This window comes from Drosophila willistoni, chromosome 3R, assembly GCF_018902025.1.
Source record: "Drosophila willistoni isolate 14030-0811.24 chromosome 3R, UCI_dwil_1.1, whole genome shotgun sequence".
Lineage (NCBI taxonomy): Eukaryota > Metazoa > Arthropoda > Insecta > Diptera > Drosophilidae > Drosophila > Drosophila willistoni.
The window spans coordinates 27,885,683-27,910,370 of NC_061086.1; the positions used below are offsets into that span (position 1 = coordinate 27,885,683).

Below are 24,688 nucleotides of genomic sequence, written 5' to 3' on the forward strand. Positions count from 1 at the left end.
CTTCAAAAATAAAGACCTAACTAACAGATCAGTTTAGATTTTAGTCAGAGACTAATAATTTCTAAAATATTTTACTATAACTTTAAAAAAAAAGCTAATAACAAACAGCCTTAATCATTTTTTTTTTTTTTTTAACACTTAACATTTAATCATAATTAACCGTTAAACACGGCATTCCATAATAAGGATGAATTCGCCGCAATACCTGTGCCGCATAAGAGCACAAAGAGTGTCCTTTCCGCTAGACATGCTCTCTCAAATGGAACAGCTCAGTGCCAACTTCGTGACACAAGCACGACAAAACAACGAGCACACCCGAAACATTAACGAATACGAGTCCATGGCGTTTGGCAATCGGCAACGAAGCCGGAATGAAACTCGTTTCAGTTGAAAGTGAACTCTTCGACAAAGTTGACACGTTTCGCGCGCGACTCACGGACTCAAATTTTATCAGCATCTCCCCTATCAAGCACTATCAAGCAGAAGAACAACAGACATACGGATTCTTGATGCAAGAGTGCTGGAATTTCACAGTGTTATCAACTCATTTTTGTGCATAGATTTTGTGCATGGTGTTTGTGATTTTGTGTGAAAGTGTGTGTGCTAAGCAGATAAGCCAAATTGGGGCAATGTGCCATTTCTGGTCAGACAAATGAAACTAAAGTTTGCATAATAATAAAGTACCCAAGTAACCGCAAGGTGCAAAAGTGGATCTTAAATTGAGGGCAATCAATCAGCCATCATAAGTATAGACAGTGAATTTCAACAACGTCCAAGATTCAAGGTAATCATTTATAAGACTCTTATTGTTGGGAAACTTGGCGGGAATTGTCAAATTGGCAGCAAGAAACCGCGAATGTCCTTCTTGAATATGAATGTGTCTGCGTGTGTGTGTGTGCTTTAAGAACATGAATATGGCAACTAAGGCGGCGGCTGCCTGTTTGTGTTTACATTTTGGATTTTATGTGATAATACTCAACACCATCAGCAACGACAATACACACACAGAAAAACAGTGAATAAGAGGGAGTGAGATAGGGATATAGTTGCTGCAAAAACCGGCAAAGAACGACTTCGGGCAACGACTGTAATTGTGAAGTCTTCTTGCCAAATAAATACAGCAACAATAACAAGGCAAGCAATAAAAAGCCACCGCCAACGGCTCAGCCACAGTCGCGGCAACACTTAGAGTCAGAGTCTCAGTCACACAGAGAGAGAGTAAAGGCTCTGGCTCCTTTGGCGTTTTCCTTTTTCAAAAAGCAGGCAAGCAAAATAACAAAACCAATTTTCATTGTTTTGTGGTCGCTCCCAAGAATGCCAACTGATGGCTGCTTGGGTGGGCCAGCCAAATCTGTGGGATGTGGGGGGATGGCGAGGTGCCAAGAAACCGAAAAGTAAGAAACCAAAAAGTATAACAAAATTTCCATCAACATATACACACAAACACAAAAAGACATACATACATATATACATAAATACTAAGAGTGGGAAAAAAACCCGAAATGTGCAAATGCCAACATGAAATGAAGTAGAACTTGGCATGTGAGTCTCTTCTTTCTGCCTTTCTGTGGGTGTTTTGCATGTGTGCAAATGGTGTGTGTGTGTGTGTGTGTAGGTGTGCGTGTGTGTATATTTGTGAAAATAAGAAATGAAATAAACACATGCGACGGTGTGTGAAGACAGCAGTGCACACACACTCACACACTCATCCATCCCATTTCCATTCTTCTTAACAGGAAAAAAAAAGTATTCTGATTTGAATACTTGAAAATAAGAATTCTTGTTTAGCTGCCTTAACTCAGCCAATGGGTTTTCATTCCGGGAAATGGTTAAAGGCTTTTCGAAATCAACTTTCTGGTCTACCGTACATTTAAAGCATTTCTCTGCTTTGCGAGTGATAAAGTAATCCCTAAATTATAATAGGGATATCATTTAAGACACAATAAGCATGTCTATATACTACCCACAAAAACCTAACCGAACACAACAACAACCCACAAGTAAAACCAAGTTGCGCTTCCTTTTTCGAATTGGTAAGCCCGTGAGCGGCATAAATAAGTCGTTTGCAGCTGTTCGTTGGCATTTATTGGGCCCAACACTTTTTTTTGTTCCTTTCGCACGAGCCAATTGTTTTCGTATGCTAAAATGTGCGGCATACTTGTAGGCGCGGATGAAGTTCTAACCACATACACACAAGCAAAGCAAGGAGCTTGATTCTGACATGTAGACAAGCAGACACGCGCTAGCTGCCATTTAATGCAATTGATTTGTGTTGCCTAATTCGTTTAGACGCGCTTATGTTATTCCACACACACACATTCACACAACCACATGTACTCTAATACATAGCATATATTTTGGGGCCTGAAATTGCCAGTTTTAATTCCATTAGTCGGCAACCACTTCGATGGGTCCCACCCATGAGCTTTGTTTCGCCACGCTTTACTCTATTTCAGTCCTTTCAGTTTTCGGTGTGCTCCGGATTTAGTTGGTCTTCCAAAAAAGTTGATTGATAACCAATTGGTAGGCTTTCCTTTGCTTTCCGTCGTTCCTCTTCTTTTGGCCCTTTTGTTGCCTGCTGCTTGCGGTTTGGATTTTCTGCCACATGATACGCTTTAATCTGCGCGCTAGGGCGAACATATTGTGGAGAGGTTTGGTTGTTCTGCTGTTCTGGTCACGCCACAAGTTGTTCACTCTCTCGGTCCTCTATGATTCGTTATTGTGAGATGTTGGGGCAGGGCCGTTCAGCTCCTGTTGCTGTAGTCTTCCACTTGCTGGCTGATTTTTTCTTTTTTTTTTTTGCTTCTTTTCCTTTGGTTCGGCCTTAAGCGCTTTAAGTAATTTATAAACGACTTTCACCCAACACAACCAACAACAGCCCAATAGCAAAAGCAATAACAACTTTATTGGATTTGCTTTCTTTTCATGCACTTTGTTTCGTCTCCTTTTTTTTTTTTTTTTTCTTCTTGTCATTTCCTTTTCGACCCGACACTAGTTCCACTTTGTTTTTCTTGTTATGTGTTAATTGAATGCGATTAGGCAACATGAGTAGAAGTGTGAGACCAGTCTGAAGCTTTGAGTTTATCGCCTGCTCTTCTTTAAAGAAAAAAAAAAGCTAAATAAGACAGTCTCTAGATTGGGTCAGGTTCTGCATTTTCCTTTACGGGCAATTGCAAAAAGATAAAATGTTTCCAAGTAAGCTGACTAACGAGCTTCTGCTGTTGCTGTCAAGGTGATGCCATCGCATTTACCACTCACCATGAACGAATGAATTTAATTTGCCTCCAGACGAGGAGCACCCCGTACTCCGTAATACCGTCAGGTCGTTGCTCATTGGAAATTCAATGCGACCGCGATATCATTTACGACATCGCCCATTATAGCTCAGGAAATACCTCCTGCTGTCCGCTTATCTGTTTGCCAGCCTCCTTCAACATATAAAAAAAATCGTGACCACATTCTTGGCATTTTAATTATTATATAACGAAACCTGATCTGTGTACACTGTACATACACATTATTTACATACAAAATTTTGTATATATAGATAGGTTTGTATATACACTTAATGTATATAGATAGATTCAGATAAAGAACAAAAAAAATCAATAGAGATTTGAGCGCACATTGTCTACATCAAAATTGCTCGCACTTAAGATGAGGCCAAAGAAAAACTCAAGATACGCCCCTAGGGAGGGTGTATAGAATTTTTAAATTTTTCAGATATTTGCCATCGCCTTTGCCTTCGCCTCCACTACCATCTGCACCTTCATCTCAATTTGTGTGTTTCGTAGAAGCTTTTTCATTCAGTTTCATCGACTACCTCAATTTAGCTAGCATTGACTTCGTGTCTTGCGGTTTATGGCATTTGGTTGTGATACTTTTGCTCAGTTTTCTTGCCAATTTGCTCAATTTGTATTTGAAATCATGCTGCCAATTTAAATGCCTTCAAAAGCTAGAGCAAGCGAGCACACCCACAGAAACTCCACCCCCCAAAAAACCCATTTGAGTAACTATGCCACACAGTTTTCTGTATTGAGGCAAGTCTAGTAGCTAGATAGCTTCCCGAAAGTGATATATATTACAAAGACGTGGTTTAAGTTCAGCACAAAGTGCCAAGAATTTCATGAATTTCATTTGAATTCGTAATTGGTTTTCCCTGGTCCTGGTTCTGGTACCCCAGCCACAATCCGCACTGCCCACACTTTTTCCCCCCATTACCCAATCGCAAATTTTTAGCTCCAGACGGAAAAAAAGAGACTGACTGTGTGCGTGTGTGTGTGTGCGCTACGTTTCTGTTGCCGTATCTCCATTTGACTACAACTGCCATTTTATTTATTTAAATTTCCATAGCTGCTTCGTTTTATGTATATCTGCCTCTGTGGAAACTGTCTTCTAAGCGCATTTTTCGGCAGCTTCTTTCAATATGTTTTTTGGCGAATTTAAGTAACTCCAAGTTCATAGTTCTTTTCTTACTTCCTTCCATTTATCTACCCATTTATTCGTACGTTCGTTCGTTCGTTCTTTCGTTTGGTTGGTTCGTTTGCTGGTTCGTTGACCTCAATTCAGGCCGTGTTTCGGACTACAATTTGACTAGTTGCTCCAGAAGAAGAAGACGACACCCATACACAACACACACACACACTTCCTTGTGTAGCTACTTACATTCGGCCGTCTATTTGGCTGCATTATGTTGTTTCGTTTTTGAAGGCGTCGTCGTCGGTGTAGTCTTCCGCCTCTTGGTTGTAGTTGTAGCGAAGTTTTTAATTAAATTTTATGTTGACTTTTGTGTGTCTGCTCCCGCAGTGTCTTCTGGCTCTGGCCCCTCTGGTTCGTGAGCAGCAAGTCAGCCTATTTGCCTTCGCTTCCTGGCCACCGTCGCCCTTAATGTATGCCGCCTTGTGCGCTCCAGTTTATATGAGAGAGGACTAGTCCCAAAGCCAAAGCCAACTTCAGCTACGGCTCCCTTGCCCCAGCCCGGCCTTGACTGTCATTATTGCAATCTTTGTAAATGTTCAACGACTTTACACAAAATATTTAGTAGCTTGCCAGAATTTTGTGTACCAAAATATTTGCGTACAAATTTGTTTATTGAAAGCGGCAACGGCGACAACAACGAAATCTAGAACGGAAACAACAACAGCAACAAGGTCGATCTATGCCCGGGATAGAGCCAAAGATATTTGACTGAAATCCTTTAGATTGGCATGTACACGCGGATTAAGTTTTTGGCCCAAAAACTTCGAACTCCATTAAAAAGTTGTTCGCCCAAAAAACGAATGATAGCAAATGATACCACAACTCTGTCTGAGTGGCAAAGAAATGCATTAATTTTCCTAAGAAATGGATTTTTCTCTTGGCAAAGAGAATAACTAAGGTAAAAAAAGTCGCACATTTGCTGTTAAACCTGATCACGATTCTATCTTTATATATGGGATGTGAGGCGATGTGATGTGTACACTTTCAAGTTTTCTCACTGCGAGGAACGTTTTCATGCCCAATTTCAAGTAATTTTTCATGGGCATAGCCAAGTTTTTTACTAATTACTCAGCAGTTGGGAGGACTCCCAACTTTTGCTGTAACGCAAAAACTTTGCTTGTAATTTAACAAATCATTGCAAAAGGGTTACACATTTCACTACCTCACTCGCTCACTCACTCACTCACTCACTGACTCAGTGACTGAATTGGCAGTCGTTGTCTTGGCAGCATCCTTTTGCCTTCTCTGTCTAATTTAAGCGTTGGCGTTGGCCCTACGCTTCATGAAAGGGCAACGGCAACGGCAACGGCAACTGCCTTTGCCATGTTTTTGGTAGGGTTTTCGGCCAGGTCTCTGGTCTGGGTCTGACTGTTACAGTCATTCCTCGCTGTTTGCATTTTTAAATGTGCAAATAAATGCTTTCGAAATGTTGTGTGTGTGTACCATTTTCTTTTCTTTTCATTTTTTTTTTGTTGTTGCCCCTTTTTCTGTTGTTGTTGTTGCTGTTTTGCTTTTGTTGTTTATTCTCATTTCTCTTTCCCATTTTTACATTTTTCCGTCGTCGTTGTTTTGTTTTGTTTTGTTGTTTTCCTCCATACTAAGCAATATGTTTGTCCCGTGCCAAGTTTACATTAATTTATTTTTCGCCCTCCCTGACAGTCGTTTACTTTTGTTTAAGGTTTCGTTCATAGTTTTATTTGCATTTAGATGATTTTTTTTCGGTTGATCTTCAACTTTTTCGAGTGGATTGTTGTTGTTGTTATTGTTCTAAAGGTAACATAGGCATCCTTTTGGTCTTTGTTTAGCCACCTTAAAGGTTAGCCACTAGGATCCAACTCTCTGTGTCTTGTTGTCTGTGGCTTGTTTGAAAGGAAAAACATTATCTATAATATGGCAAAAAAGGGTTTCCCATTGTTTGAGAAAAGATATCAAGGCTTGATAACAATTTTCTTTTTCTATTTTGGAAAAACATTTTCTTCTTTCTTGCTTCTGTTATTGTTGCTATTGCGCACACGCATACAAAGGGAAGCCGAAATTAATCAAAATATTAAAAATAGCCAGCGAAAAAACATTTGTGCAAATTTTATGAATTATGGTCTACAAAGAACATTGACAGAAGGCAGAAGACTGCAAGAGCTCTTTAATTTTTTCAACGCGTCCCACTGACCTTTCGAGCCTTTTTTTTCTCTCTTTTCTTTTATGTTCTTTTATTCTATTTTTCAAATATATATATATATATATATATTTTCGTTTATACATATACATATACATATTTTTTTTTTTTAGTGGAACAAAGCTAGGCAGCAGCGAGAAAAGGTCTACCGGAAAACCTCAATCACGCAGAAGCAATTTCTGTGGGGCAAGTTAAAAGAAAAAAAAAAATGAAAAAAGGAGGAAAAAATGAGGAAAAAAATATAATGAAAACAAAGAGAGTGAAAAGCATTTGGTCAAACAAAAGGCGCGTCAGGGAGGAAGTTATTCTTTGGGCTTACAGCTCTGAGAGTAGGAGCCACGAATATTTCATTTTACTTTGCTTTTTGTAATCGATCAGCTTAAGTTCAGGGCCCGCAGGACTCACTCTGCCGAAACCTTCGTTCTTCATTCTTCGTTCAGGACATCTAAATGGCCGCCATGTCTACGTCTTTGTCTGGGCTGGACCAGGCAAGGTGTGAAATTGATTTAATGAGTTTTTATAGAGAAAACTTTTGAAGCTGACCTTCCTCCCAGCTTTCGAGGCGTTGAAGCGCAAAGAATGTTTCATTTACTTTCCCCTTTATATTCCCCACCTCCCCATTTTCTTTCTATGTTATGGCAAAAAGGAATTCAAGTAAATTTGACATGAGGTGCTTCGAGGACTTTGGCCATATTTCATTGGAATTCTATTTAAAGGTTTGTGATAGGTAAAATAGGTTAAAAACTCAAACTTATTGTTAGACTTTAATTTTGAAATAAATTTCTCCCTCCACCAATAGTTTATGATTTCAAATTTTCTTGCCTAATTAGTTGGCCTAGCAGGTTAAGTTGATTTGATGTTCATGTCGGCGTATGATTACAACCAACATTTTGTTTGTTTGCGTAGTTACTTGTTGCCATTTGCATACCAAAATATCAAAATAATTAACACAACACAGCCTACTCCTATCTGGAACAGAAAGCCTGAACCTGAAGCTTTCTCTTCATCTCCATCTCCATTTCCATCTCCTCACTCACTAACTTTTAATCCCATTTTCCCACTCATGTGAGGGAGTTTTATGTTGCAAAATAATTGATATTATAATTTAGCTGGCAAGCGACTTTTATGTCTGCTCTACGTGAGGCTCAAAACTGAAACATTCCGAGAGGGGGAAATATACGGCAGCTTTACTCTCTTTTCCCATGTACGGCAAATTAATTTCAACTACTTAAATGGCGAGCGAATGAGTTAGGTAGCGACTCTTTAGCTCCTCTTGGTTTATTTATTGCCACTGTGTGCGTGCCAGTGCCAACTCCTGGCAACTCCTGGCAATGGCACTTTCCGTCCATTCCGTCCGTTCCATGTGGCAAGAAGTCTCTATGTATGTGTGTGTCAGTGTTTTGTATTGTGTCTCATTGTACCGTTGTGTCTCGTAGTAGTTATTAATATGCAAAATTAGCGCTTTACGATTCGTTAATTAAAATTCTGTCGACGCCAAACGTTGACTTTGTCAACGCTCATTAGTTTATTGAAGTGTGTGAGTGTGAGTGGGTGTACGAATGTGTGTATCTCTCTCTCTCTCTTTGTGTATCTTACCTTGTCAATGCTGACTTCTTGATGTTCAGTTAATTCCATTAGCCCAGTTTTGCGGTAGCGTTTAATTGTCACTGACAGTCAGGCCAGGCAATAAGGATGCCTCCTGCCTCCTCACTCACTGACACTCACACAATTTATTTTATCGATTCGCACTCACATTCATTTCGATACGAAAGTTTTATCCAACAAAATCAAAAGCAATATAAACATTCAACGCATTTCACTGAAATAATTTGTAAGCACTCAGACATCATTAGAGTCATCGGTCGGCAGTAAGGAAGTGAAGGTGGTCACAAAGGACAGCCGAGCCTGATAGTCGGGAATATCGGCAAAACTTTTCCAATAGCCTGCCACAAAGTGCCTGTGTGTGTGTGAGTGTCTGTGTATGTGTGGCACGCACAAAAGTGGCCAACTGAATTCGGTAAAATGGAAAAAGAAACGAAAAAAAGAAACTTATAATTGAATATTAAGACACTTTGGCGTTTAATGTGGTAATTATAGTTAATAACACTAAAGTAAGGCAACGGCTTGGAAAAGGGGGATAGAAAAAAAAAACCAACTACACAAAAGACCTCCCCAAAGGCAACAAAGAAATGTGGAATGAGGTAGAGATGTGGTGAGAAAGCCAAAGACAAGGCGAAAGAGGTTGGAAATGGGGCTAAAGCGAGTCAATGTATGGTTGGGTAAGTAAAGAATTTCAAAAGGAAAACTTTTGGTTTAGGCCGACGTAGCCAGCGGAAAGGCATTCAGCTAGAGCAACTAAGCAGTAAAGCAAGCAACAGCTTTTTGTGCCATCACACACACACACATATCTACAAACTATATACATACACGCACACATAGGCGCATATTCATAAAGTAAATGAAAACCAGCAAGAAAAGAAAAGCTGGCAAAGCGTTTTGTGTCCAACTAAAGCCAGATGGCAGCTGGCTAACAACAACCAAGACGAAGAAGACGACGACGACGACGACGCCCAGGAAGTTTGCCTGCCCAGCAAAAGGAAAAAGCAAAGTTTCTGTTTAGCATGCGAGGAGCTGCACGAGAATCAACCGACTACATAAGTTGCTGCAGGCTAGACTTCTCCATCCTCTTCTTCTTCTTGTGCCTTTGCATAAGGCACTGTTGAAATTTCAAGACAGCAATTTTTAATTGCCTGGGAGTGGACCCACCCACCACCTTCACCACCCATCTCTTGTCGTGTCCTTGTGAAGGCCGTCGACGTTGTCATTTAAAGGGACCGACAAAGCCATTCACCGAGACTGTCCCCCTCGGGCATAACAAACAATTAAAGCGCACAAACAGTAAATTAGATATTTGCTTAAACTTGTATCTACAAGGGGGAGGGGGGAGGTATGGGAGAAGACTCAATGAGCAGTGGCAAATGGCATGGATGGGAGGAGGAGGGGGGCGAGAGCAAATTGAAATAAAAAGTGTGGCTAAGCCAATATGCCTAAGCTTTTGGCTTGAATGAATTTTCCTTTGGCCATATTTTCTCGACCACTTGCACTTCCATTTACATAAACAATTTGTCAAACTGTCAGTATTTTGTGTACTTTTTTCGCTCCTTTTTTTTTTGTTTCTTCGTTGTATTCCTTTTTGTTTTCTCTCAAGCTGTCACCGCAGACAAAAGGTGGCCGCTGCCGACTCCGGACTGCGACTTGGTCAATTTACGTTGTCAAATGTGACGGGCGAGCTGGCGGATTGCGGTCACTAACCTAGCTAGATGTTTGTATTTAACGCCTTTTTGCAGGAAATTGCAAACGAAATGAGCTTGTTCACACACAGACACACACAGGACCCAATGGCTGTCACTGAAATTAATGAGCATGCCAACGGTATTAGAGGGCGGGAGCAATAGGGAGTGCCTCTTGACTGGACTGTCCACAATCCCTACTCCCAGTCAGAGCGTGTAACTGTCTCTCTCTCTCTCTCTCTCTCTCTCTCTCTCCCTCTGTGTCCAGCCAGTCAAATAGTCAGTCAGGAGGGTCGTCTTCATGGACATGCGTTGACATCCTAATGACACTTACTTGACATGCTGTTTGTTAATGGTAATCAATAAATTAAACTGTTGTTGTTGCTGCTTCTTCACCCACACAAACGAACACACACACACACACGTATTGCTGTGTTTGTTTGTTGTTAAAGGCCATGTTTTTTGTGTGCTCAAGTATAATTGATTTAGGCTGGCAGGAGGAGTGATTTATTGAGTCGCGTCTTTCAATTTGTTTATTAATCACAGCTGTGTGCAGCTTTCTCCCTCAGTCTGGCTTCACTTTTGTGCCTTTTGTGATTGTGTGAGTGTATGTTGACAGAATCATTGCGTGTCATCGTCTAGGCTTTTGCCAGCCTGACTGCCGACTTGCCGACCTGCCGACCTGTCTGCCTTTTGGCAACTTCAGTTTGCTCCTGCATGTTAACCTGCTATGTGTAGTTCTCAAACAGATCCCCACTAATGCCATACCTTGCCACGAAATCCAAAAGTCATTTGAGCGTAAAACAAAGAACACCTGCTGCTCCTGCTACCTGAATATCTGCTGTTCATTCTATAGGATCACTTTTGTGTGTGTGATGGTGCTGGCATTTTGGCTTACAAGCATTTATCAATGCGTGCCCGTCATGCGACTTTCAGCATTCGAGGTGGCGAAGCCTAATACAGGCAATCAATATTCCCAATAACGTATTATTATTGCCATTGTGTTATGGCTGAATGGAAGCCTCTGGTTCGAGTTTCCACATCTTCTGTTGCTCCTCCACATGCTACAACTTGGATTTGCCTTTAGCTTGGCTTTGTCCTCTGTCCCATTCCGCCAGCTGACGCAATGACAACTGACACTGATACCCACACCCACATAAACACACACACACACTACTCACACGTAGAGTGGAGACGAAAATATAACTAATATGCCACGGAATCCTTTCGTTTTGCTATTTTTCCCAATTTCTATTGTATGAGCATGGGTTTTCTTTTTCTGTTCTGTCTGTCTTTTTTTTCTTTCTTTTTTTTCGTGTGTTGCGCATTATTTTTTATGTCATATGAGGATTTTCATTCAATCTCGTTGTCTTTTACTGGCATAGTCGACATTTTATTTGTTACACATACGCCCTGTATTGTTGTTTGGCATGGACACGCCCCCAACCCACCCCCGCCAACTGCCGCTGTTACCGCCTTCGCCTTAGCCGGGGCACAACCATTTTCATGTTATGTCTGTTTGTTGTTTGCTCTGCATTGTTCTTTACTGTCTCTCTATCTATATGTCTGTCTGTCTGCATGAATAAATGTGTGTTTGCTCTGTTTACAATATTTACTTGCACATTTATTTATTTGTAGGTGTCGAAAGGTTAACATGCACTCTACATTTCGTTCATATATAGTCCATATATATTTACATATGTATGTGTGCCATTGTTCTATTATTATTATTGCCTTGGTGTTGTTCTCTAACAGCAGATTGGCATTTAAATGGGCCTGAGATGTTGTTCCATTTTATTTTGTATGCCAGCCTCTGAAAATTGCAATCATTTTTTGTTTGTTTGTTGTTCAAAGTTTTGAATTTTTTGGGTTATAATAGTTTGGCCTGCGGTTTTGAATTCCATTTTGTCATTTTTCTATATTCCTGTTCTTCTTCTCCTTTTTTTTTGTGGCAATTTTTCATGCTGTCATTTTATTGATTTGATTTATGAATTTTGTGTGCATTGAATTTTTGTTACAAATGTCGCTGAGGTCAACGTTGGCCGAAACAAAGTCAAACAAATGGCCATTTGAACTGCAAAAATTTGCCCCATTCTATATGTCTATTGAATTATATTCAATTTAAAATAAATTCTACATATTAAATTTCAGCCAATTTAAGCCTAAACCAATTCCATCTCAATTTATTGAGCTTGGTACATGACCAACGCAGAAATAAGCTAAAAATAATCAAGAAAATTCTTCAACTACAAAAACTTAATCTCAGAATGAAGTAAACACAAGTTTTCCATTTGTAGACAAGGCTAATAATAGATCAAGAAATCAAATTTTATGGTTTCAAATTTCCATTGCAAATGAAATTGCCTTTGGGAAATATCTAAAAATGACTGCCTAAATTTATGAAAATTCAATTATTCATCCGATATGCATATCGATTGCATTTGTTGCCATGAAGCAGCAGAATACTTAAAGTCATTGTCTGGAATAAGTTTTTCGGCTTTAAATCGATTTCTTTCTCTTTGTGTAATGATGCGAATCCTGTTGCAATTACATTCTTGTAAATCTTTTGAACAAAAAGTAAATAATAATGGAGTTGAACTTTTCAAAAAGAAATTATGAATGGCGAGGACTCCATGCCAGTTTATTGTCTAGTCTTTTAAGCCATTTTACAGTGTTGTTTTTCCTAAATTGGATACATTGATGCAACCGCTCGCCTACACATATTAATATACATATATTCACGTTATATGAATGTATGTGTCTGCATCCGCCATAGGCCTGGCCATGGTATCCTTCCGCAGCAGCATGCAAATTTCCACTTGCCGCCGCGTTCACTCGATGATGATGATGATGATGAGGATGAGGCCTCTACCCCACAAGGGCAATGTTGACAACAAACAGCTAAACAAGGCAGGAATTCATAGAGAAAGCTCAAGAGAGGTGAGTGAGAGGGGTGCAGATGTGAAGAGTGTATAGGAGCCAGGCAGGCAACACAACAGGCAAGTGCTTTGGGAAAATTCCCTAAATAGGGAAGGAAAGAAAAATTGTTGACGGCACAAAATAGCAGCACAAGCAGAAATTGCATCCCAGGGCACTAAAAGGGATAATCCATTTCGGCATAATAAATAAAGCAGTAATTGCCAAGTGAATGCAGCCAGGATCTATGAACTCTGAGCAGATGCATCTATATGCATACATGCATACATATTTGCATGGAGTGGGTAGACGTACATATGTATGTATGTATGTGTGTGCATATGTAGATATATAGGCTGGTACACTGCATAATAGACGAATTATGTTTGCTTCAGCAAAAATGTAAAGTATCAAGAGCCCAAGCTGGATTCCTGGTTCGTTGGATAGCTGCCTTCCTTCTATTACTACTCCTACTACAGGTTGGTTGGCTGCATGTTAAAGCAAACGTCAAAATGTTTTCTAATATATACTAGAAAATTATATTCATATTTCATGCATTTATGGCACTTGCAACAGGGCAAACTTCAAACTGGGCTAGGGATTCCCGTTTATTCATTCCAAATGAAAATCCATAAACTTGAGTTTTCCAGAATTTAAGCGTCTAGAGAGACTTAAAGTTTCGGGTCGAGTGTTTGCTGGCTGCTTGACTTCTGCTTGGAAGAGATTGTCTGTCAACTTTGTAGACACACACACACATGAACACACGGCGTATGCGTATTTTTTATATGTGTGTGTGTGAGTGTGTGTCTGCCTTTGCAGTGGCAGATAACCTTTTGAACCTTTGACAAACTGCTGCAGCGAACTTTTGCCATTCGTTTGGAAAATTTTAATAATCTTTTATCGAGCGGGTAGGATCTCCTTTTTCTCCCTAGTTTTTTTTTTCTATCCATTCTCTCTCTCTCTCTATCTATCTCTTTTGATTATAAGCTAAGCGAACTGTGTGTGTGTGTGTGTGCGCCACATTGTTGCCGTGTCAATTCGTTTGTGGCAGTGCCAAGTGTTCAGCTTGAACTTTGTGTGGCTGAAGAGTTTTCTAGAAACAGTTCTTTTTTTTTTTTTTGTTGCCTTTTACGGGACCAGGCTTGGATGCTGGCTGACTGTCAGGCAACATTGTGCCGCTTGTTAATCATTCCAATGACAATGTGGCGCACTGGCAGGACATCTTTTCTACTCCTTCCTTTAGCCAACGTTGCCGCGGCATTGCAATTTCACAAAATATTCTAGAGACTGGCTAAGCCAGTGGCCTCCAGTTGATAATTTTGCAGAACACACACATGAGTGTGTGTCTCCCTCTCTATACATGTGTGTGTGTGTATCACAAAGGGTTAAAAGATGCCAAGACTTGGCTTGTTGGCTAGCATTTTCGAGTGGGTTTCTGTGTATTAGAAATATGTTGCTTCTGCTTTGATTACATGCCTCAGAGGGCACGCATGAAATGAGTTCTGCGACATCTTCGAAACTCTCTCACTCCCATCTCTCATTCGACGCTTGAGTCGTTTTCTTAATTTTAATGATGCACTTGTCGGTTGTCAAGTGGTAACCAGTGAAGAGGGATGGGAATCTTTGTGGACAGTATGGAGACATGGAATTATAAATAAGCCAATGTTCGTATCGAATCTGCAGCAGTCGTCTCTGTTGTGGCACTTGTTTGCCATTTGTTTGCTTAGTTTACAATGCAATTAACCCATTTTAAAGTTTCGCCAGTCGACCACAGCGCAAAACTGACAAAAGACAGGACTTTTTTGTTTTACTATTCCACCTCCTCGTCTCTCTCTGTCGCCATCTCTATCTCTTGGCCTCTCGGAGTGAAAATCAGTTTCACAGCAAACCAGCAAAAACTAATTACGACTTGCGCGGCAAACTTGTAGCTTGAAATTGTACCGCAAAGTGCAATTTAGACGCAAAGTCGTGCAAAAGGCGCGAAGAGTCGAGAGTCGCCTTAAGTTTTCTGATGCGCTGCGGCTGTGGAAATGGAGCGCGTAAAAATTAAAAACCTTGCTGTACTCCGGACACATCAAATGCTCTTTTTTAAATAATTAAATCCGCTTTATTAGAGTATTAAACTTTTATGACGGCAGCCAGGCGACCAACACTCCAACCCCCTGAGCCATCCAACCCGCCGGACTAACCACAACAAGAGCTGCGATAAAATGCTAAAACATTTAGCCAGAGCTCTTTGACCAGCTATTTGTTGCCGCCATGCGATGCCGTGTCATAAATAACGGGGAAAAGCACACAGCATGTGGTACTCACACCCACACCCGTACACACACACACATACACACAACAAGAAGAAGGAATCTGTATGGGCCCCAAAGCTCATAAAACTGATAACCTTGGCCCAACAACGAAGACTCTGAGCTAATGCTCTGCCCAGGCGTTAGGCGATGACAACCTGGTCCTGTGTCCTGTTCCTGCTACCGCTGCTGTTCCTGCTTCTGCTTCTGCTGCTGCTGCTGATTCTACTTCTGATGCGCCTTTTGTTGCCTTTTTATGTGCTGCCTTGTTTATTTACGGCTGTTTACCGCCTACATGATAAAAGCCTTTTGCTGCCATTCGAGCATAAAACTCACTTTATACACTAAGAGAAACCAAATACCTTGCTCTCAAAATCAAGCCATAATAAGTAGCTGGAAGACAAAAAAAATAAAAAAAAAATTAATCTCTATCTAATGCAAATTTTCTCAAGAATTTAAGTACTCACTTTAAATAACCGCCAGCTACTTTTAGTATAGACATTATACTTTTGCCTCCCTGCCTCTTGCCTTTCTGTTTCGACAGTGTCTATGTATCCAGTCTATTGGATATCTTGCCTGCTAGATGGTGAGGCAGCAACTTTTTGAGTAATTACATGCCCAGCTCAGATTTGTAAGGGAAAAGCAGCGGCACCTACACGACGACGACGACGACGACTCGATCCCACGACCCCTCCAACAAAATAGATACAAATATTTTATTGCTCCTCCAGGACATGAGCCGCACATAAGCGCCGCACGTAGCATATACTCGACCTCCTGGCGCTGCCAGCAAGCCCATGGTAATAATGAAAACGATAGATAATTACGGCCAAGCACAGTGTCTATCTCTCCACCCAACCTTTCCCCTTAACTTTCTTTCTCATTCTCTCTCGTGTTCGGTTATTCCATTTTGTGACTTTTAATGGGCTTTTGCCCAGCATCCCAATGGCCAAAACCAAACGAGTGAAAGTATGCCTTCTGCCTCCGAAGAGCGGAAGAGCGGAAGTGCCTGCCCAGCCACAGACATTGCATGGGTTAATCTAAATTTATAACTTTATTTTTTCATGAGCTCGCGACTGAACACTTTCTCCCCTTTTGTCCCTGGCCAACTGTTTCGTTTCGTTCGCAAAGCTTTAAACCATTTTTTTCTTTTTTTTGTTTGGTTCTGGCCATGTTTGTCCTGCATGGGAAGTGATAATGAAATAATTGGAACTTTTCTGTTTGCTGATTTTTCTTTGGCTTAACTCACACAAACTCAGAACACAAAACGGCAAACTCATGAAATTATGCAAAACTTTGTCATTAAAAATGGAAAAAGGAGCCCAAAGAGAAAGATACACAAAGAGAGAGAGAGAGAGAGAGAAAAAGACAGAGTGAGATAGAGTATTTAGAGAATGGAGAATTTGAGAAGGAACAATTTGCTATTTGGCTTTGGACTTGAAGTGTTGTTTACTCTCTCTCTACCACTTAGCCTTCTACAAGTCTGCCCAATACAGTTCAAACTTGCCCCACTACAAGTGTGGTAATGCGTGTGTGTGTGTGTGTGTGTGTGTGGGTGAAGCTTTGGGGAAATGGTTAAAAACAGAACTTTTATAATTTAACTTGTGTGCTAATTGCACTTTGTGGGGTAATTTTGCATGTCAGTGAAGTTCTGCAGACGAATTTTTTGGTGCCTCGCACTGGCGAGTTTATGGAGTGCACTCTGAGTGGCTCCCATGTATGTGAATGCTTTAATGTTTTGGCTTTGACTACCTACAACAACAACAACAACAAACTCGAAACCACTGGCACTTGAGAGTTTGAGGCTAAAGACAGACTGCACATATGAGTGCAGATTTATGGCAAAGTAAAAGCAAAAGCTTAAAGTTCTAACAAAAGCTAATACAATATATTAACTAGTATTTTTTCTTTCTTTTTTCTCTATAGAAAACCAAAGGACTTGGAACTTTTCCGCGAAATGATGACAAACTAATTAATGTGCAGCCAAGACACAAACACACACCCAGTTAAAAAGCCACACAATAAAAATTAATTAGAAAATATTTCACATCACATAGCAACCAAAATAGATTACATAAAACAGAACAAAAGATAAAACTGCAAAAAAAAAAAACGAGAGGAAAAGAGTAAAAAAAAAATGCTTGCGGCATGACGCTTAATTTCTAATTAGAAACAGCAGAAGCAGTTGAAAATATTTGAAACTAAAATAAACTGTAAATTACACAAAGAGCGAATATGCAAAGTATGTTGGCGCTTAACCAAATGAAAACTTAAAACGAACAACCCGCAAGCAACCAGCAAACAGCAAGCAAGCAACGCAAAAGGAGGAGGAGTTGCCAACAGAATAGACTAGAAAACACCGGAGAAAGCAAGGGTAGAGGAGTAGGAGAACGCAAAGTACACTATATTAATTACACAACTGAAATTTAATAACAAAACCACGCGCATATTGAGGGTCGACCTGCGACGACGTGCAGGCGGAGGCAAAACAATGAAAATGAAAATAATTTCATGTAGCATACGTCACGGCGCGGACGCCAAGCGTGCAACAGTGAAAATGAATTGGCCCATTCTGATTGTAATTAGCCTGGTGTGTCTGCTGCAAGTGCAAACCGGAGCCCAAGCGGAGGCGGCCATTTCGAATAGAGGAGGTAAGTGATCCGCCGTTGTTGCATTTTGTAGTCACAATTTTATTCAACTTCCACGCCCATTTGGGGCGCCTCCCACAAGGGGAATGGAGGGAGAGTATATGCATTTTACGTGTATTCCTCTCATATTTATTTCTACATCGTTTCACCGTTAACGTTCATTTTATTCTTATTTTATTTTTCACTTTGCTTTCTTTTTTTTCCTTTTTTTTTTTTTTGCTCTCTGCGTTTATTCGTTTTCTTTTCCTCTTTTTTTATACCCTTGCAAAAAGGGTATATTAATTTTGGTCAAAAGTGTGCAACGCATAGAAGGAAGCATTTCCGAGCATATAAAGTATATATATTCTTGATCAGCACGACGAGACGAGTTCAAATAGCCATGTCCGTCCGTCCGTCCGTCCGTCCGTCCGTCCGTCCGTCTGGATCAACGCAAACTCCTCCTCGACCGTTGGAGCTACAGAGCTGAAATTTTGCATGTAGGCTTGTATATACTGCAGGCGTTGTATATCTCGGATTCAGCCGGATCGGATCACTATATCATATAGCTCCCATACAAATGGCAAAGTCACGAACAGTGACTTTTCTTAATAACTTCGTTATTTTCTGAGCTATTGTCGTGAAATTTAATATTGGTGAGTTAATTACACATATAAACGACTATGCCAAATTTGATCAAGATCGGGTGACTATATCATGTAGCTCCCATAGGAACGATCTTTCGAAAACAGTGACTTTTGTCAATAACTTCGTTACTTTTGACGCGATTGCTTTCAAATTAAACATTTGTTAGTTTAATATATCTGTTAATGACTGTGCCAAATTTGATAAGGATCAGGTATATATATCATATAGCTCCCAAAGGAACGATCGGTGGAAAACAGTGACTTTGATCAATATCTTCGTTATTTCCTATGTAGGCCGTTCTTTCGGAAACATTAGCCTTTTTAGCTTAAACGTTATTCCACTTTGATGGCTATAGGTAAGGAAAGAGTTACGAAAAAAATTGCAAGGGTATACAAACTTTGACGCGGTCGAAGTTAGCCCCGGCCCTCTGGTTTTTTTTGCGTTGGGTTATTGTTGTTGTTTGCCGCAGCACTCAACGCAAGTTGCATTTATGTTTTTACATAATACACCGAGAGGAGAAAAAAAAAATGGCAAACGAACTCTGCTATTTCACTCACATTCTCTCTCTCTCTCCCTTCCTTCCTTTGTTCCCTCATAATCCGTACTGCTATTTTAATGCCAATGTAACGCTGCATAAATCCAGGCGCCGTGGCCCTCGAGCACGTTGTGGTATTTAATGTTAAATCCGCCTGCGTTATTTAAAAGCAGGCGAAAAAGAAACACCCAGCCTGCGGTCATTTTGTTGGTAAGAGCAGCGATAGTGGTAGGGACAGTGTCAGATGAATCTGAGCTTTGTTCCCAACTAATCCGCTGCACATGCTCAAAACCAAAACATACACTTATTAACTCGTTATGACCGCATCGATTGCAAAGTTTTTAAAGAGCTCAAACTATCCACAAAATGTTTTCCTCCACCCCAAAACGAAAAAAAAAACGAACTCTTTGACCAAGCCTTATGCAACATCTGTTCAAAATGCTTTGAACTTTCAATTTAAAAGTTTGCCAAACTACTTCCCCAAACCACCTTCATCTAACAAAAAAAAATGTTCCAAAAACAAAAGCAAAAAATGCCAAAGAAATGCACAACTCAATTGCTGAAGCCAAGCTAGTTGGATTATACGAAAATAAGTTTATCATAGACTACTAGACAAAGTTCATTGTTGGCCTGGCCATTGCTTTCTTTTTGCTTTTGGCTTTTGCTTTTCTTTTATTAGGCCACGAAAAAACAAGAAACATATATTTCCAGCAATCCAGGTTCAGGTGGAGCATCTTAAAGCCTTCAAATGATAACAAAAAGCTACTACCAATCTTTAAACTGGAACTCTCTCTCACTCTCTCACTTTTCAATGCAAACAAATATTCTACCATTTCGGGTAATATTTTTCTTTTTATTTTTTTTGGGTAGCTTTTGCCAACCAATCGATAAATTTAAGAGCACAACATTTGTCTCCATTATCGCAAAAATCCGAGTGGCAAACACACAACACACCGGGCCAAAAAAAAAAAAAAAAAAAAACAAGAAACAAGAATGTGCAAAAAAGGAAAGCAACTGCGAAGCGCATAAAAGACCCATTGACGCGTGGTGCTGGGTGGACCTGGACTTGGACCCGTCCCAGGAATGCTGTTTCTGTTTGCAGCCTACGCACTGGTATATACCCTGTAGTCATGGGGTCGTATATTTGTGAAACTTAATAGACCTCTAACTTTAGTCTATTACTTGTATGAGTTTTGAAATCGATATTCTTTACCTTCGTTTGTTTATTTGTTAATGGGCATTTGGCAAGTCGTTGCTCAAAGTGTGTTGAGTGCAAAAATTTTTAGAGCATGGAATTGACTGTACGAGAGCAACAGCAATGGTAGCAAAAAGGGCGTGTACAATAAAACAGAACCCCAAAAGTGGGAACCCAGCCAACTCCAGCCATTACCCACTTACCCCCGTCTTTGCACCTTTGTTCCTTTCCCCCAACTGGGTTCTAGCATTCGACAAAGGCGGAATGGAGGCCAAAGGTGGAAAAGCAGTAAAGGTATATCAAAGGTGAGAATGTGCTTTTGCCACTGATCATAAATTTTTGCGTTTCCCCCGTTACCGTTAGCTGTCATGTATCTCTCCTTCAGTGTGTGTGCGTGTGTGTGGGTGTAGTCAATGCAAAAAAGGACAAGGAAATAAAAGGTAACATTTGACAACGAAACGCACAATAGCTGGAGAGGGAAAAACAAAAAAAAAAAGGAAACACCAAATGGTACCAAGTCGAGGTGGTCAACTGATAGCAACAAATTGGCGGCACATTGGATGGACTGTTGAGGTGGAGCATCTGGACGTGGTGGAAGGAGTTGTTGCATTGACTTGACAAATGTTTATTGAGTAACACGAGCCATAAACTGCAATCGCTTCACTTTGGCATTGCTTCCTCCAACATTGTTTGACCCATTTTTCCCAAAATCATGAGCTCGCTCTGCCCAACTGCCGTTCCTGCTCCTCCTACTACTCGGCCACATCTTTTTTTTCTGCCGATCAACCTCTTTCCTGTCATGACTCTGGCTGCGTTTTTGTGGGAGGGGTTTGGGGGCGGATATCTGGTGCACGTGATGCACTTGAAGGATGTGAAGTAGCTTACATCTAGCTTCCATTTTATAAACTGACAACAATTTTTCATAAAAGTGCATCAACAGCAGGAGCAGCAGCATCCCAAGCCCAGGCTGTAGTCAGCAGGCAAACAACAATAACAACAAAAACAACAACAACAATAAACACTGTACCAACAGCTGTTTTCCGCCTGGAGGGGCAACTATCCCTTGCTCTCCCCCCTTTCCACTCACATTTTCCTATCCCTCTACCCCTCGCTATCATCTTACCCAGCATTTTTGCATAGTTGGCAGTTTTGTTTGGCATTTTTAGTGATTTCACTTAAATTTTCATAACAAAATATGCACAGTGCGTGCTTGCAGCTCAGTTTAGGGATCAGGGATGTGATGGGTGGTAGAGGGTGTTGGGGTGGATTGGATGGGGGGGTCCACATGTTTTCTGTCTGTCATATATTTCTCTCACAGAGATTTTTGTTGGGTGTATATTTTTTTTTTTCTTTTCACAGATTTCCTCTCAGCGGCTAAAACCGCATTTTTTATGTTTTTCTGATGCTTTTGGGAAATTTTTCATAGGTTTTTGTTTTACCGCCCCCCCCCCCCTGTAGGAGCAACATAGTGCCAGCATATACTCCCAGCAAACATGTTGAAGAGCACACAGTTTGTGTTTGTGGGTGTGCGTGTGTGTGTGTGCAGCTGCTGCGCCTCCATCTGCCCAGTTGCCGTTGTGGTTGTAGTATTATATTTGCGAATCCCTTTGGGTATGTAGCGAGCAATAAATTTCCATCAGTCGCTGTAGTCATCGTCGTCGCTGTCGTCGCTGCCGTCGTGCAACAACCAACAGCAACAAAGCGGTTTCTCCTACTTCACGCCGACCATTTCTACCATCTCCATTAACTCTCTGTCTCTCACACTCTCTCTATCTCTTTGCTGTTGTGTCTCCTGTCTCCTTTCTCTATGCGCTGGGGCAAACAAATCTCTGGCTCAGCTGGCGCATTTGTTGGTTTGTGTTGCGGTTTTTTCAAATTCGTTTTGATTGTTTGTCATATTTCTGTATACACACACACACACACACACACAAACACAGTGGAGGCCTAGGATTGCTGGTCCTATCGCCTAGTTGTTATTGTTGTTGTAATGTACATCTCAATTACGTGACCAGGACCCACTTGCTCCAGCTTCAGTTTCCTTGCTGATGATGTTCTGTATCTATAGCTCAACTAGTCTGCTCTGCCAATATTCAAACTAGGCCCGACTTTTGCCAACGCTGCTCTTTGACTATTTCTCATATTGCCCTGATCCAGGTCTCGCATTGCTTGTATCAATGTATGTACATACATACAATCAACAAGGACCTAAGAGCCATGGAGAGCGGAAGGGAATCAAGTTGGTACAACGACACAAAAAAAAAGGGGACGATTCCTCTCGAGAGCCAACGGCGCATAACTTAAAACAAATACACGCAAAGCAAAAAAAAAAAAATAGAAAATTGAAAAAAAAAAAACAGATGAGAGGGAAAACGAATTGCAAAATATACGAACGAGCAAATGGAAATTGAAAATATCCTATTACTTGGGGATTTGTACTGACAGTGCCACTAAATGTAATTGAAGGCTTCGGTTAACAGGGATTACGAGCCGCAGCCATAGACTCCTCCTCCATTCCATCAGTCCTTAAATATTAGCATAGAAATTTACACGTTATTCTCCCCCGATGATAGCCAAGTGATAATTATACCAAAGAGAGCTCTTTCTCTGCGTTCAATCACAAGACGAAATGGCAAAAAGCCCGCAACAAAAATTTATTAATTAGTATCTCCCACACAAATACGCACACACACAGTGAGGGGTGTAGGTGGTCGACTTTTGGAAGGGGGGGTTTAGTAGAGTGTAAACCGAATTCATGTTCTGCGGCATATTTCCATTCGCATGCGCTTGTTTCAAGCCATAAAATTTTGCCAATTAAAGCCAATTTTCCAATGCTCGTTCGCATTCAAATATGTTTTTTGTGCTACCCAAGGGAATGTGGAGAAGGCACAGCCATAAGCTGTTTCATTGTGCCACTGCGAATGGAGTGGGGGGGGGTACTATGAGGGGTCCGTAACATCCACTAATCGCATTATTAACGCGCCGTTAACATTTTGCGACATTGACTTGAACTTTGAAAGTGACTTTCGGGCGCATACACACACACACACATACACACCAACACACATAGATGATGTCAAAAGGGAAAAAGAGGGTCTCTGAGGGAAGGGAAGGGAGGGATGCATGTAGAAAGGGCGCTCAAGTTGGCATTCAAAATATGCTTAGAACTCATGGGCCAGCATTTTGTGTAATACCCTTGAAGTTTTTCGACTCTGCCAAATTCCGCCTGAATGGACGATGTTTCCCATCTTTTGTGTGCCAAATGGCCTTTTAGTATATATATTATGTGAATGTATATGTAGAAATTGTGTATGTACTCTATGTATGGCATATTCAACGATTGCCACCATAATCATAATAATTAATACGCATTTACCTGCTTTTGCCAACTGGAAATCAAGTCATTATCGCCTAGCCACTTCACTCCATTCCGCACTCAAACTCTATTTTTTTGGCATTGCCATTCTTTTGCTATCCGAACTATAATTATATTCTTGTTGCACAGATTGTGCCCTTCCTCCCTCCTCGCTCCTAGCTCCTCGCACTCTACCACCCAAAAAGGAATTCGTTGTGCAGTGTTGCTAATGACAGTCCTCAATTGTGCATTACTGGGCGCACATAATGAGTGCATATAAAGTTTGATTGCCTCTACTGAAGAGCAGTTTGGGCGATGGCTGATGGGTGGAGCCAGGTGCTCCAGGTTGCTTGGTAAAGCAATAGAAAACTATGAAGCCATTAAATTCGGTTAACAGCTGTGGAAACTGTCGTGCGTGCCAAGAAACAATGTTGTTGTCCCCCATTCAAAAAAAAAAAACAAAAATCAAACCAATGTGAATAGTTCTGCACACTTTAATACCCTGCAACCATTTGGCTCCATCCTGATCTTAATTGACTGCCGCTTAAAGGGTATATTCACAGTCTATAAATAAACTTTCAACTCACTATTTTTATCCAACTGCATTTTTCGCCCAACATTTTTAAATATTATATTGTGTGGTAGAAAGGAAGGGGAGAGGGAGACCCTGGCTAAATGACTATAATTTGCACAGCCGTCGTTTCACACCTATGTGAATGAGTTGAAGTGTGTTTGAGTTGGTTCTTTGATGTGTGTGTGTGTGTATTCTGGACCTTTTACTTTAACTACAAACACAAATATATATACACACACACACGCTGACACTCTCAGAGAGAGTGTTTGCACGGACTGTTTGCGGCACGTCACAAAAGTTTCCTGTTGAATTTCCCTTCATTTCCTGTCGAAAGAGATTATTATTTTCATTCTCATTTTATTTTTGTAGCCAAAGCGACAAAGAGAAAGAGAAGGAGATTGGAGAGGAGGAGCCTTAAAAATGAAGCAGGTAGCTGGTATCCAGCCAGTCAGCCAGCCAGCATTATATTTATGCTGTCGCCCCAACTGTTTACTTACTCCGCGTGTATCACCTTCATTAACGCTTCATTCGCGGCGCTTTTAATTTTGCTTGGCGACCTGTTAAAGTCCAGGTCCTTGTCGGTAGGCACCTGGCCGCATCCGCCG

The 24,688-nt window shown here is 40.8% G+C and overlaps 1 protein-coding gene across 1 annotated transcript in view; it reads left to right on the plus strand.

Annotated features, from left to right (window-relative positions):
- Positions 1 to 403: 403 nt before the first annotated feature.
- The window catches only part of LOC6648184 (opioid-binding protein/cell adhesion molecule homolog), a 63,158-nt gene continuing 38,873 nt past the window's right edge, over positions 404 to 24,688 (plus strand). The window contains exons 1-2 of the mRNA XM_002069576.4: positions 404 to 784; positions 17,082 to 17,806. Of these exons, the coding sequence (XP_002069612.3) occupies positions 17,647 to 17,806 (160 nt within the window). The 5' untranslated portion in view covers positions 404 to 784; positions 17,082 to 17,646. The remainder of the gene's footprint in view (positions 785 to 17,081; positions 17,807 to 24,688) is intronic.